The 15,727-nt window shown below is 46.7% G+C and overlaps 1 protein-coding gene across 5 annotated transcripts in view; it reads right to left on the bottom strand.

Moving 5' to 3' along the window:
• NSMF (NMDA receptor synaptonuclear signaling and neuronal migration factor) overlaps positions 1–15,727 on the bottom strand; it is a 46,149-nt gene that overhangs the window by 13,009 nt on the left and 17,413 nt on the right. For 2 of the 5 annotated variants that reach the window (XM_010571047.1, XM_010571044.1), the window contains exons 3-7: positions 12,388–12,867; positions 7,773–7,848; positions 5,560–5,565; positions 4,912–4,980; positions 560–612 (exon numbers count right to left, since the gene is read on the bottom strand). In XM_010571047.1, the coding sequence (XP_010569349.1) occupies positions 560–612; positions 4,912–4,980; positions 5,560–5,565; positions 7,773–7,848; positions 12,388–12,867 (684 nt within the window). The remainder of the gene's footprint in view (positions 1–559; positions 613–4,911; positions 4,981–5,559; positions 5,566–7,772; positions 7,849–12,387; positions 12,868–15,727) is intronic. The other 3 variants (XM_010571043.1, XM_010571046.1, XM_010571045.1) reach the window with 3 other exon arrangements.

Below are 15,727 nucleotides of genomic sequence, written 5' to 3' on the forward strand. Positions count from 1 at the left end.
TCCGCCGTCCTCTCAGCTCCCACCAGGCAGCTTTCCCCCAGGTCCTGCTGCAGAGATGGTGGTGGGACAGGGGAGGAGAAAAGAGAAAGCCACCAGTCCACATGGCACATAAAGCACCGACTGTCCCCAGGGAGCCACAGCTGGTCCGCACCTTCAGTAAGAGGCCACGCAGCCCTCGCCAGCTCTGCTGAACTCTCAGCTCTGGTTCTCCTCACAAGCGTTTATGCCAGTGATCACCGAAAACCACACGCACACAGGACAAGGACACTGCAGCTCTCCTTCCACTCCTTGCACTGAGGCCACAGAGATCTCCCATGACCAAAGCAGAGGGTCCTTGGAAATAGCTTACAGGCTGCTTGCAGACATCCGTGTGTCCTGGAGACTTGCAACAACCTGGCCTTCTTTTTTGTAGGGTAAAATGGTACCAGCAGGTCAAATCCTTTCTCCGCCCCAATGCTAGGTCCTTTCTACCCGCATCTGCATGCAACATAGGGTTCCCTGTGTCCCACCATAACAAACCCCAACTCCTCATGGCCACATGTTACAGGTGCTCACTTACTTTGTGCTTTAACCCTTCGGCTCCCCACCATGCGGAGGTGCTTCCGAAAATTCCTGAAAGAAAGGCCAAACACAACCTCTGAGAAAGGTAATACAAAGCAAAACCTGGCCCCAGCAGGACTGAAAAAACAGGGAGGAAAAAAAATAAAATTGAGAAGACAGCATATTTCCTTCTGGCCATTCAAAAGCTGGAGACCAGGTTCCCAGTCTGCACCTATTCAGCGCTGGGGACAGTTATGTTTGTCAAGACTGTGGCTGTTTCTTTGAACTCCCTGCACTGGTGGTATGGGACAAGTGAGGTCCTACACGGCAGTCCTCTTCTCATGGCCTGCTTTCACTTTCCTATGACTAAGGCATACCTGTACTGTAACTTTGCTGAAGACACAGCCACTGCCCATGCTGGCAATGCTCCCTCTTTTCCTGGTAAAGAGCAGTAACTGCTCCCCTCTCTCCTTACTTCCACACACACTTCAGCAGGAAAGTGGGGTGCCCAGGCTCTGCCCTGCTAGGCAGCATGCACACACCATGCTCATGGCTGTGCTCATTCCCAAACGCATTCACAGCAGCTGCTAAAATCCTACCCATGCTGTTAGCAACCATGCAGCCCGTACTGCTCTCCAGGGCAAAGAGCTGGGAAAGACTGACACAGCTTCTTCCTTCTCAGACAGCACTGTTCAGGAAGCCTGACTGTCCTCATGGGCCTGCTCTCCGCTAATGCTACCTGCCTAATCACATGTTTCCCTGCCCAGGACTCACAGGCAGAGTTCAGCGGGGCTGCAGAGTACACAGCTCCAGGGTAAAGTCCACCACAGGGTAAGCCTTGGGGAGCAGCTACACCCCATAGTCAGGTCTGTGTAAAACAGACCGTCCTGGCCACTCCTGAGAGACCATGGCAAAGGCACTCCTCATCCAGCCCCCCCGAGGGCCAGGGACCTGTTTCCCTTAGTTTCTCATCACTCGCCTAGACAGGAACCAAACAGGACAGGAACTAAACAGGACACCAGAAGAGACAAAGGGAAGAAGCAGCACATGACTATCAAGAAAAGTGTCACCTCTCCGTGAACCCTACTTAGCCAGGGTGACTTCACTCTGCAGTGCAGCCCCCATGGCCCCCAGGGATGTCAGCGAGCCCATGTACCAGCAGCCTGCACAGAGAGGGGGAGCCTTCCTAGATTCACTTCTGCCCCACCAACATACACCGCAGACATCAAGCAAGAGACTACTGCTGGCGAAACGGGTAAAAAGACAAGTCGTCTAGCTCACACACAGGTTAGTGGGATGAGTAAGGACATGATACAACCATGCAGATGCTTTAGCAAACTAATTGGACTAGAAGACACTTCCAGGACCGACATGAAGTTGTTCAGAGAAAGTCAGATCCGTCTACTCCTACATAGAGAGATCAACACAAACGCAGCCCTCATGGGAGATTACTTAACCCATGCCACCTTCTGCACTGTCCCCCACTTTGGCTTTGGATCCCATGTTGTCATCAGGATCCAAATTCAGCAGCTCAGGAAGGAAAACTAGCAGCTGGGTAGTGAAGCTTGGGAACAACATTATTCCATGACAAATTTCCATCTGCACTTGAGCTATTAATGTTATTTTACAAAGATTTATTTTAGCTCTACTTGCATGTGTGAAGATTCACTGCTGTGGATCAGACAACTGCCCCCTTTAGACAAGTAACTAAACCAATTCGCTTCACTAACACATGCTGGACTGGCTCTATGTACAAAGCCTTCTGGGGTGTGTGATGACTGATAACATGGGCTGTCTTATGGTGCATTAGATTCAAATCCAAATAAATACAATATTTTAAGGGAACCAGGGTCAGTCTTTACACAGAAAGGTCTTAGACATATGTTGTAACTCATCAGAATGAAAATCTTTATGGTGCATTGTGAGACCAAGATCATACCAGACACTGAGCACCAACCTTAATTGCCAAGGCCACTGTTAGATCATTTGGGCTTTTGGCATTTTGGAGTAAAATCCATTTTTCTGTTAAATGCTGTTGTCCTCCCCATAGAGGAGCTTCTTCAGACCCTGGGGGGAGAAGGGGTAAAGCAGTCTTTGCCATAGAAGAGTGCTGCTCCCAGCTGCCTGGACAGCTTGGTCTCTCCCATGAGTGTGGGTTGAGGGCAGCTGTCTAGATACCTCTCCTAAATACTGCTGAGAGCAACTCCAGGTGGAATCCAGCTGCTCAAGGTTAACCATTGCACTAAATGCTCAGAGAATGGACAAAGGCCTTTATTTCCTTCTCATCTCTTCTAGAAAAAAAAGCACTTTGGAAAGGAGGTGCACACCTGGGACTGCCTCTTAATGTGGGCATCCTCTGGTCATCTAGATCCTTCTGAGGGCTTTTTACAGCTGTATTGGCCCTCAGGCCCCTCTGTGCTTGCATGTTAAGCATGAATGGACTGGCACAGCACCCCTGGGGGAGCCGCAATCTGCTCTGTGAGCAGTGGGGCTACATAAACCTGCCCAGTCTTCCTGCCTGGCTCCTGCAATTGCACCCAGAAAAGCCAGTGTTATTTGATTACCTGCAAGATCTCTTCACCCATCAAAATTCAACAAGCATCCCTCAAGTTACAGTGATAAAATTTCCCTATTACTCCCTTTCCTGAACAGTCCTCCTCCTGACAGGCTCCAGCTTGCCATGTGGTCTGCACGACCCTATGCCACCTCCACAGTATCTATCCCAGCCAAAAGGTCTCCAAGACACAGCAGCCCTACTCCACACTCTGCAACTCTGCCTGCAGTGGTTCATTTGCACTCTCCAGAGAAGCTTTTTCGTTACCCAGAGGTCAGCGACAGAATTACTGACATACATCAATGCCCTGCAAAACTCCTGACAGCACCTCTCACGTTCTCTTCCCCAGCTCCTCCTTGCAGCAATCACAAGGTTCAGCAAACCACTGGGCATCACTTGCTCTCGAGGCAGCATCCATTGAGTGCCATGCCACCCAAACCAGCCTCCCTGTGCACCAGACACACAGGGCCAAGCACTGAAGGGGCTGCGCAATAACAACTGAACTTCTGAAACACCTGAGGCCATGAAGGGCTGCACAACAAGCATTCAAACTGTGGTTGGGCTGGGGTCCTCCTCAGTCCCTGGAGAAGAGAGCTGAACGCTAACTACCAGCAATCCTTACTGCTGGCCAGGGTCTGCTTGCATGACACAGCCAAAAATCCATCATTGCTATCCTATCTCCTCTCTTATGACAAGGTAAATGCAGATGGGTTCCAACTATACAATTCTGCCTAGACCTTCAGTGTCCACAGGAGGTGAAGGGACATGCTGGCCACTCAACACAATGATGACATGACTCCGTCCTCTATCTTGACCACATCGAGGTATATGACTCCTACTCCTGTACTCGCAAGCCACATGAACAAGCCATTTTCTAACAAAGACTTGCCTCTGTCTAACAAATTCTGAGAAATCTCTTTCTTTTTAAAGACACACTGTCTATTTATTTATAGTGTCTTAAGTTTTGGTTCTTATTTCTCTTTATTATTGATGAAAAAAACCACCACCCTTAAGTTGCAAAAAAAAAAAACCAAAAAACCACAAAACAAACTTCCTGGCAATTTCCCAGTTAAGAAAACCTGATGTTTTTCTCCCGCGCTGTTTTGAACAGTGCTGAAGTCATCATGGCAGTTTTTAACCAATGACACAAACGCTGTGTTATCCTTCTTAGTAGGCTGCCAAAATACGCGGGCCTTGGCACATTTAAAAAAACAGAACAGTTCTGATTACCACAGTGGCTAAGTGATGCGCCCTGTGAAGCCAGCAGAGGGAAACCAGGGCCCTTCTGTAATAGCCAGATGGGTCCCAATAGCCAGATGGGGAATCAGTCCCCATTGCCTTTTCTTTTCTTTTTAAAAAAAGATTTAAAAAATGGACTTCTGGTCACTAGAGATGTTAATTTTGCCTAGGTCTCAGACTTTTGAGGTGCATTTGTAGATGCAGTGACAGCACACGAAAAGTATTCAGCTAACCTCAAACAAATTCCAAGTATTTGGGAGAGGGCTGGGGAAATTGCATCTTTAATTTTTTTTATATATATTATATATTTTTCTGCCTGAGACACAGATCCTGTATATTATATTTGGAAGCTTAAAAGAAACCTGACAGTGTTCCTTTAAGAAGATGGAGATCAGCGATCTTGAGCACTGCAGCATCATTCACCTCCACATTTCCAACACAGCCACTGCTAGTGTCCCTACGAACACCAACACAGACAGGGACAACCACGTTCAACGTCATCAAGCGTCAATAATGACACCCGAAGGGCCCATGCAACACCAGGCAAGGTTACAGCTATGGGAGAAAACGGGCCCTACCTCTGTATAACAGCTGCAGAATCATTCTCTCGTTTCCGTCTCTTCCTCTCTGCGTAGCCCCTGAATGCCCTGGGAAACCATTTTAAGCCATTAACCAACTACACAGCTTTGAACTGGAGAGGACACGAAACACAGACAGGAAAGCTCTCACCAGACAACAGAGAGAGATTAGGCTGACCGAGGAAGTCAGCCAGCCTTGCAGGACTGCGTGCGAGTCAGGGGCCAGGCAAAAGACTCACCAAACCAAAGGTCCTCACTCACTAGGGTAGGTGGCTGGACAAGCAGTTGTTCCTAAAGCAAACATGAGTGGCCAGAGCACAGCCCAAAGAACGGAGGCGAGCAGCCATCATCCCTGCTACGGAGGAATAGACCTAGGAGACTGCAGACACAAAACCTCTGTACACCAGGATCAAGAGGGATAAAAGCATGCTAGCAACTGTAGTCTCCATTTCGAAGATGAGGATGGTTGCAGTGTGATCCATGTAGGCCTACGAAGTGTAGCCATCTAACCTCTTGCCAGCTAACAAACAACCCTAGCATAGGGAAAGCATGAGTGAATATGATGGACAGGAGAGTAGAGGAGAGAAGAGGAGAGTTTATCCAGGACATCAACAGACAAGGAAATAAAAAACCAAAGATTATACTTACGAGATGCTAGAGATTCCAGGAGATGCAGGGAAAAAGAAAGAAAAGATGAATTCATTAGTGCTCAGCCCTGGCCAGTGTTCTGAGGGAATTCTCACTCCAGAAGGAATATTTCTTGTTAGGTGGAAGGAAATGGCTTTTTAAATTAAACATTTCTTAGTGGTGAGACTCCTATCTGACCGAACTAAATCCTCCCTGGGGCAGCACTGGCATGTGGCTTGGATGCAAATTAAGCTCCATGTAGAGCCAGAGAACATGCAGATGCACAACTGGCAGCTGAACGTGCCCTGTCAGGCTACAATGGGAGCTCAGCATCATGGGCTTCTGGAGCAGGGAGACCTTCTCCCACAGAGACAAGGACTTGTGAAGTCAGCTCATGCTGCCTGGTCTATGAAGGAAGCAAGCACAGTGGGCTGAAAATGCTAGAGCAGAGGCCAGGAGGACAGGGACACATGGGGGAGCCACCCCAGCCAGCTTTAGGGAGGTGCCCTGAACTTTTGGAGATGTTTCTATGCAATTTCTAGAGGCAGCACAGATTCTCCAGAAACATTAACCAAGGAGCTACGTTAACCAGGGGAGCTGTGCTCCTCAAGGGTTTCCTTAGGGCACTGTTCCCCAAACCAACCTCGCTTTGGCCTTCAAGCCCCGTAAGCCCTGCCACGGGCCATCATCCTGCAACAAACCTTGTGGCCAGCAAAGATGGCTTTAGATAGCAAAGAATATGCTGAAGGGCAAAGGAAATGTGCTGATTTTGTGCATGGTTTGATGTATCAGATCAGAACTGTAAAATACCATTCACTGTTACCAGCCAACGTTTTTAAAGAGCAAAGCAAGTATCTGTCAAATTGCCTTTGGGCTGCCCACAGGCCCTGTCAGCCTAGTGCCCAGGAGCATTAACCAGCTGGGATGCCACCAGATTTACAATCTCTGAAAAGGAGGCAGGGGGACATAGGGAGTCAAGTAAGAGAAGCAGCACTAGGACAACACAGAGAGAGCAGAAGCCCATGGAGGCTCCTCACTTCCACTGTCATGGTGGGATTAGCACCCCACCACCACGCATCAGATTCTGCAGACTGGCACCAGGCAAATGCCTCCCCAGTGCTGTTCCCCATGCCAGGAGGGTGGGTCACACCTCCAGCTGAGCTGGAGGGGAAGGGCATGAAGATAAGCGGTTTTTTCTGGGGGATGCAGATCCTTTCCAACATCTCAGCAGCAAACCCTCTCCCCAACTCCAGATCCAGCCGTCCCTGCATCAGTCCCTACAGGTCTGATCCAGTCTGGGTTATGCCAAGATCAACAGTCAGCCTCTTTTCGGGATTTGGGAAGGGAAAGGTACGAGGGAAAGAAGAAACAGCAGAGAAACGCATTACAAAAATGGACACCAGATTAGACAAGGAGAAATAAAGAGAGCAGTAGAGCTGAGGGTGACACAGACATTGGAAGAAGGACACAGGAAAAAGGTGACAAGGCTGGAAAAGGGCTTTAGAAGGTGGAACAGTGTCTCATTTCCCTCATTGCTTGCCTTGGCTTTCCAGACAGGTAGGAAATACTTAATCGGGAATACAGCATTTCCTGACAAGCTGGGTACAATCTGAAAATGAGGCTTCCCTTATTCTCTTCAGTCCTTTGAGAACTGCCTCCTCCCAACATACAGCAACCAGAGGCACCAAAACCTGTGTGGAGTGTGGAAGGAAAGACTGTTCCTAACTCAGATCTGTTCACACTTTGCAGAGATTTTACTGACACCTTCTTCAAATGACCAGACCAGCACAGAAGCTGTAGGGCTACATCTCATCCTATAGAGATGCACTCCTCTGGAGTGATGGATGCAGGGCAAGCCTAGAATAACCGTCCCTCAGGGCAGTGGCTGCAGCAGAAGCAAGTGGTGGAGGGTCTCAGCTGGTGGTCCCACAGGATCCTCGCTCTGCAGAGGCAGCCAGGGACAGGGCACAGTATCACAGAGAAAATAAGGGAAGCAGGGAAGAGCTGGGTAGCCCAAGGAGTAAAAGAAGGTAAAACCGAACAAGTCAGAGTAGTAGGAAAGAGAATTCATAAGTGCAAAAGAGTTATTAATACGAGACAAGGTTCTCTCTCTCTCAGCCCCAGACTGCGGTGCCAAACATACAAGTCAATTGCTCCAGGCTCTCAGATATAGCTCTGAGTGGGCCGCAAACTTTAAGATACACAACAAAAGCTACAGCAGTAGTTTCACTTACGCTTGCATAGTTGTAGTAGCAGTTTGAAAACTGAAGAGGTTCTCTTTTGGGAACCAGGTTCGTATGGGGACATCATCTGGAAGAGAGAGAGCAAAACCTGAGAATCCAGTGGGCAGAGACATTGTTCAGACAGCAAGACTTTCCAAGCTCTTGCAGTACTTTTCTTCAGCATCCTGCCCTGTACTAAACAGGAGAGTCTCATCCTCCTTATATATATGCACACTACCACCAAGTGTTTTGTAAACTTATGCTAAGCCTGTCTATCAGGCTACTAAATGAAGAATGAAAGCCCTAAGTGTAGAAGATTACAATAATCCAGGAATTACAGAAGAGACATTCAAACAAGAAAAAAAAAATGGGGAAAGAAACATTTTTCATTAAAAGCATTTTCCAGCCTCTGCCTTTTCCTTAGTACCATTGATTTGAAATGTCCCATTCATCCAGTTCTTTGACAAAGACTCCTGTGGAAGACAAAAAGCATTCACCTTCCTCTCTTCAGAACTGTAAGCCTGAGAAATACTCTCTTTTTCCACCACTGAAGTTTCACTAAACCCCTCACACACCTGCTCCTGATGACCTGGCCTTCATCAGTTTTTCTGGTTTTAGAAGTCAAACTGCACATCAGCTATACAATCTGCATATTAAGACTGTGCTTATTTGGTCCCCTACATTTGTAAACTGCCCTGCCTGAACGAACGTGGATTATTTCCTAATTCCGTTGCATTAGGACACCGCATCATCTTCACGTAATGACCACTAAGACAAAAAGCAGGCAGCAAAATAAGTCACTAATTATGTGTGTGGGATGGTGGTGACCAGGAGGAATCTGACCAAGTAGCAGCTCCTACTGAGAACTCTCAGGCTGAACTTGGTCAGGCAGGGAATCAGAAGTGTATTAAAATCCATGGACACAAGACATGCAAGATCCGAGTGGATTGGATCCCTGTGATTTGGGGCTACCTGATTTTTCACCTTGCTTCACTTCCAGTTTGTGGCTTCCTTGCTTAATGCCTTGCCACATGTTGCTGATCATGTGTCTTGCTTTACTCATTCAAGTTTTAAGATCATTAGCAACTATGGTATCTTAGACATTAATATTCTGGCATTGTCAAGGGTATTTTTTTATTCACTTTCATTGGCCAAAACCCAATCAAACCCTGCATGCGTACTGCAGACATAATTACTACAGACCAGATATCTTACTAAATGTTCTGTACAGATCATTATCTACTACAGACTGATCCTGCTGTTTCCTGAAAGTACATAAAGTGGCTGCAATTACAGATGCAAAAAATGCTAAATACAACTGGGAAGGCTTCCTTTGAAGTGAAACTTCCAAGGAATCATACAGAAAGCTGTAACAGACACTCCTTCTCAGCTAACAGTTTAGGTCAAGCCTTCTATAAAGGCACCCTAAGGAAATACATATGTTAAATGGAAACTGCTTTCTAGTATGCTAAATACTTACTATGAAGTTCCTATGTCTGCTTTCCTCCAAAAAACAGATAAAGAAGAAATGCAAAACAGCTCAAACTGTAAATGAATTACTTGTTTGAAGTCTTGAACCCACAAATGTGGTAAAGGAGGAGAAGTCGTACAAATTCCTTTTTAGCCAACAATTCTGTACAGACTTGTCACGGACTATGCATCTCAAAAGACTGACAATCTCTTAATATATTTTACAGCTTTTAAGCCACTAGCTTCAATTCAAAGCAGAGCTTATGAACAACAGCTAATACCCTTATGAGGTTTTGCCTGGACAATAGCTGGAAGCCTCCCCTCCTTTTCTGATAAACAGGAGTCAACACAGGAAAGATATCACTCCCCTACCCATAGCACTCAATGGAGAATAAAGGATTCGTGACCCTTCAGAGGGGCCTCTTTACCAGCCAGAGGTAGAAGAGTAGCAGAGAAGCACACAGCTGGGGACTAGGGAGCACAGCTCAGACCCAGAGCTATCCAGCTAATTAAAATTCAGATTATAAGTATGGCTGTTTTGTTTCCAGGAGCAGGTAGCTTGCTCCTTTTTGGCCAGGCAGAGCACCTTGTTCTCCTTTCTTGGTACCACCAACTGTGATTAAATAGTCAAGGAACCATGGGCCTGGGTAAGATTGAAGGAACACCACCACCACATTTCGCATCTCCAGCCTCTTGCCAGGCTGCATGAAAATCTCAGCACCTCTGCCCATGAGTGGATGTGTTTGTATCAGATGCTGGGAGCAGCACAGGAGAAAACAGCTTGTGCTTCTCTGGAATGGTGTTAGGCATCATAAACTCAGCATAAAAATCCATATTAAACTATGCCAATCCGGCCTAACTGCCATGAGTGTTGGTTTGCAGCAATAACGTATCATGTAAATCCAGAGAAAGGAGCACTGTAAAGTGAACCTCTGGGGAAATTAGTCTCTCTCTCGTTTCCATTCATCTCTGCTCCATTTTCTCTGCTAGCCATGCATGAAGGACATTCCAAGAAATACCTCTTGCAACCTGTGACAGTTGTGCCATTCAATTCTCGGTTTTTCTCTGAGTAACAATGCTTGGATAGAGAGTGCAAACGAGACCAAGTTGAGAAAACTTTCATTCCATGATGCCAGTGCTATGATGGGATTTGGTCTTAGAGGCACAGTGCTGCCTGTGCAGCCACACGTGCAAGCACTCAGAAGCTTGAGGTAAGCACCGAGGGTAGCTGCTGCCTGCTTGTATGAAACACAAAATACTCATGGAGGCATCTGCAGGTTTGGTGCTGTCCGCTTTGTTCCCACTAAAGTAATTATTCCGATATATTTTCAGAAAGGCAAATCTCCATTTCACACTGATAACTGGCCCTAACAAAAATGCTGCCTAGTTGAAAACAGATATTATAAATCCAAAGGCCCAGAAACAGAACATGGCATCCCTCTACAGCATTTGCTAGGACATGTTTTCCAGCAGAGGCGTTTAGCTCCAGCTATGGGGAGTTAAACTCTTCCATTAGTGATCTGGAGCTTTCCTTTGGTTCTGTATCAAGTAACCTGCTTCAGTCCCACAGTGCATAGTACAATTTTGATTTGTTCAGGAAAGTTTTCAACACAAATCCATCAACACTAGAACAGGAAATCTTCACTTTCTTAATTCAGTACGCGTCATGAGGCTGCAACCAATTCAACTCAGCACCCTGATCTCCAGAAGACCAAGCCCCTGGGGTTGTGATCTCCTTTCCTGAAATGGCTTTCTTTTTCTATCCTCACACAAGCTTTCTGGCTGTGCTGTCATATGCACAGCCATCTTTTAACAGCTAAAACACATGTGATCATAAAACCATAAAAGGTTTCCATACAGGAAAACTCTTCTCACTCCTTTTCTTGCACTTAGGCAATAAAAATAATAAAGTCTAAACTTGCACATGTAGTGAAGCCCAAAAATCACAGGGAACAAACAGAGGAACAATGCTTAAAAACTACACACAGGAGTTAGTGGGACTGTAGGTGTTCTGCACATTTGATAATCAGTTCTTTTTTTTATTATTATTATTCAGTATTAGGCCATGTATTAATTTAGTCACATAATTTCAAGCATCTAGGTATGAAAATATGGTCCAGAACCCAAACTTTCAGTGATTTTACCTGCAGTAAATATCACTATGATATTTACCAGGAAACTATGAACCCAGGAAAGATGTACACTTTGATCTCCACAGTCCTTAATCTCTTTCCAAGGAGAAAACCTTGACCTTTCTTGGCTGGACACTCCACCCTAAAAGCCTTGATGTGTGTTTACAAATAAAAAAATCAGACAAATTAGGTCAGACTCTTTGCCAGCCACATACAGAGCTGACAGGCAAAGATCGACTGCCTCCTAGCTTATAATTCAAAGCACATAGATTGTGACATATATTTGATTAATGGTTAAGTTTTTAAAAACAGTCAGGGATTTTTTTCATGCAGTTGAATAAATTACAAGCCCTGTTCCCTGAGAACACTGAACAAATGGATAGTGAGTGGGGAAGAAAGTCCAATATTGTATTATTTGCTAGTATTTATTGAAATCCCATAAGGTGGCACTACTAGAGGGACCCTGCTAAACTGCTTCCAGCCATGCAGATGAGCATTTTGGGGACACACCGAAGTACAGAAGACCATACCTGAGCTGAGCTGAGGCTCCTGCTAAGCACCCTGGCACATTCAGCCCCAGAATGAGGCAGAGGAGAGAGGGTCCTCCTCTGAACTGCCTCCTGGATGAGTATAAATGTAGGTGCTTTGACACAGTCCCTCCTCTCTTGCTCTTCCTTCAACAGAAAGGGAGCCCACAGAGATCACCCTCACTAAGCTACATGAAGCTGTCACGAAAACCATCCAGGTCATCTGCTGCTTACAAGCTAGAAGCAGACACAATGGAGCTTGGATGAGCTGGCCTCAAACTGAGCTTAGCTTATTTCAAACTCCTCCTTTGACAATTCCTTTCCACGAGTGCTGGTGCAAGGTAACAGTAAGGTGCTGCAGGAGAAACACTACAGGGCCCAACCTGAGGCACATGGCAATGAAATCTCCATGCTGGGATGAGACGCGTGTCACCCTTCACCTCTGTCTCGATAAGTCCCTTTGTGTCCTCTCAGCACCCAGCATTCACCCTTACTTACCAGACACTCGATCAACACTATACATCCTCTCCAGCCTTTTTCTGTGCCACCCGGTCTCACTGGATTGCTGCTGCTCCAGGTCAAAGGAATGCTGGGAAGGGGCAGCCAGCCGGGTGCAGTTTGGGCACTCCTTGGAGCCCTGCCGGCTGCCTGGCCAGCCCTTGCAATGCCTGCTAACACCGTGAGAGCCGCCAGCACTGTGCACTTGGTGGCCATGGTGGCATTCCTCTTGGGCAGCCCCCTTCATCACCACCAGTTCCATACTTTCATTCTCATGGTCCGACAGCATCGGCCTCTCGCCGGAGATCGTGTAGACTCGTGGCTTCGGTCCCTCGCTTGGCATCTTCTCTGCCTGCTCCTCAGAGAAGCTCCTCTCAAACTTGCCGTCTGAGATGACGGAGAGCCTGCGCTTGTTCTGTGCTGCCTGCTGCATCTCAGGGGAGTCCTCCTGTCCGATGTAGGAGTCTGCTAACAGGTGATCTGAAACAAAGGGCACACTTTCCTTAAAACCAAAGCACCCCAAACACTGACAAATTCAGGAGGCTCTTTGTTACTGTTGCAGAAAGGGGAAGGGGGGAAAGAGATATGGTAGGTTACCCCAGGAATCTTTTCAGATCAGCATGTGCCCATAGCCTTCTAAATCTCCAGAGCTGGTACTGAAATCAGAGACATTTCTCACAAATACACCCAATATTTTAAGCGTGCGTGGCCACCAAAAAAGGCCAGAAGCAAATGCAGGTCTCATTGCACAGCCTGAAAATGCTTATGTACAAAACAGCCCCTGTTCAGCTGCGCAGTCCTGTCTGCTTCAGCAGGTTTAGCCACACAAGGGCTACCAAGCTGGTGAAAGTTTGCAGAGCAAGGACCAGCACCAACTTCTCTAAGAAGTGACAAACTCTGAGTGTTTTGTGCACCAAGTTATTATTTTTTTAGAACTAAAGGAAAGGGGCAAACCACCAGGGTTTGGTCCGTCCCGTCCCCCCCAATTTTCTGCCAATTGGTTTGACATGAAAGAAAGACAAAAAGGCTTCAGCCGACAGCTGCAACACAGCATCCCGCTCTCTGCAGCACCCCTGGTTAGCAGGCCTCGTCGTGTGTGCAGATGGCAACAGCACAGCCTGCGGAAGCTGTCCTGAAGGAAAATACAGCCGCTCCCTTTGTAGGGAAGGAAGATCGAAAGGAGAGAGGCCCATAAGTGCAACTATCTTTGGAGCCCACACACTGGATGAAGTGCCAGGAAATCTCAGCATTTCCATGGCAATTCCATGCATGAACCCAACAGTAGCTCCCACCCACCTGCTAATCCTTTTTTCAAGCGGCTGTTAATTACCTCTTACACTTCCCTTCAGATGGGAAGCAGCTAGGGGACTGTTAAAAAGGCTCAGCAGGGAATGCGTTATTCATGTGACTACTACCCCAGAAAAAATAAAATCATTAGTGTCCAGCACAGACAGCAGCCTTTTAAACAGAGGCAGAAAGCAAACCCAAGCCTTTACTTCATTAGATATTTAATGAACATCTTTCCTTTAGCTACTGAGTCATGAACTGGAAGAACTTGGCAAGAATGTGAGGCTTAGCTACCTTGTAGCTGGCCATGAAGGGATGAAGGAGGAAGAGACCTATCTCAGGACGAGCCTGATGTTGTATGTGTGCAACATGGACCTTTTACTGCTGCCACATTCTGCCTCCTATGAAGTGCTCTTGTGTCACTCTGAAAAGAGCCCTCCCAAGCTGAGGACGTACACTTGCACCTTTTGAATCCAAAGCCCACCCTGGACTGTGCTTATGTTGCCCAGGGCCTCTCCCCCTGCTCTGAGACTGAACTGAATTGAGTGGGTACTGATAAAGTGTGTCACCCTTACCTCATTCTTCTGCTTGAGATACAGCTTCCTCCAGCACCACTAGGAGATAAATACATCTCTGGCCACTCTGCTCAAGAACTGACTGTCAGGACCATTTAGGGTGACACAAGTCAGGTTTGTTTCGTTTGTCTCCTAGTGAGCCCTCACAATCTCTGGATACTGTAGCTGGCAGCTGTGTGACTCCTTGAGCTGACCAGGAGGAACTGCCTGTAGGAGTCCTAAAGAAAGAGCTATGCCTCTTGAATCTACAGCTGATGCTGTCTTTCCAGACTTCACATGAAGTCCAAAACATGTGCCTAGGTGCAGTGAGGAGTCATGCACCTCACTGATACTGTCTAGGTAATATATGAAAGGCAGGCAGTGGTCTAGTTCACCCACACTCTCCTGCACAGAGACAGCGTCGACATGTGCACCTCTTCCAGGAGGAAAGCCTGATGGACAACACTGGCCATCACCAGAACAATTACAAGCAATTCAAGTGGAAGAAGCTGCTCCGCCAGCTGTCATTCAACAGCTTGTCCCCCAAGTCCTACCAGCTGCAGGATACAGTGTCATGGACCACCCAGTGCAGAAACTGTTCACAGGCTCCAAAGTCTCTCCAACCACTTGTCACCCCTCAGGAGGCAGCAGGCCACCACATTTGCTTTCCAGCAACTCAGACTCTCTCCAGTTCCAAGACTAACTGTGCCCTAGAGTGGGCATGTCTTGGGAAAACACCACCAAATGACTCTTCAAGACCTGCCAAGATCTGTGCTGGCTAATAGTGCCAAGCACACCATTTTTTAAATTAAAAACCAAAGGGCAGTTCTAAGCACTTGTCTCAACTTGTCAAACTTACTAAGCTGTGTGGGCACAATGATGCTACACATTTCTTAAGACACCACAAAATAGTGGCTGATGATGGCTGCCCCTGTTCCTCCTGAAATGAATACTTCTGTGGAAGACGTATAGCCTCATTAGAGCAAACACACAGGACTGTGCACCTTTACTCGCATGCTGACAATGCCACAATTCAAAGATCTGAGAATTTCTGAACTCTGCTATCTGTGGGTAAATGGAAAAATGAAATGCCCGAAGTATAGTATGTCTGAAAATGCTGATAAACACAAGTGCAGAGAGACCAATTCTGGTCTCTGTTTATAAGCACTGAGGTCTATTCAGCCCCATAAAATTTACAGACATGTAAGTGGGACATCACTGGTTTCAAGTAATAGTCAATTTTTTACTGAAATCATGGCAGGGTTACAATTCTTGCCTGGATATATTTGACATAAACTACCTGTCTGATATAGCATGCAAAATGCAAGGATAATCCTTTCTTCCTACCTTACTTGTCCCTTACTCAAGGTGTTTTCACTTGTACTTATCTAGGAGTTTTCATGGTCTACACTACAAAGGTCTGCCACCACACCAATATGCTTTCTCTTTGTCAAACAATTGGATAATTCTTTCTTTTCATTCAATTTATCACTGTCAGT

This window comes from Haliaeetus leucocephalus, unplaced genomic scaffold (assembly GCF_000737465.1).
Source record: "Haliaeetus leucocephalus isolate CR32 unplaced genomic scaffold, Haliaeetus_leucocephalus-4.0 Scaffold306, whole genome shotgun sequence".
In the NCBI taxonomy this organism is placed as follows: domain Eukaryota; kingdom Metazoa; phylum Chordata; class Aves; order Accipitriformes; family Accipitridae; genus Haliaeetus; species Haliaeetus leucocephalus.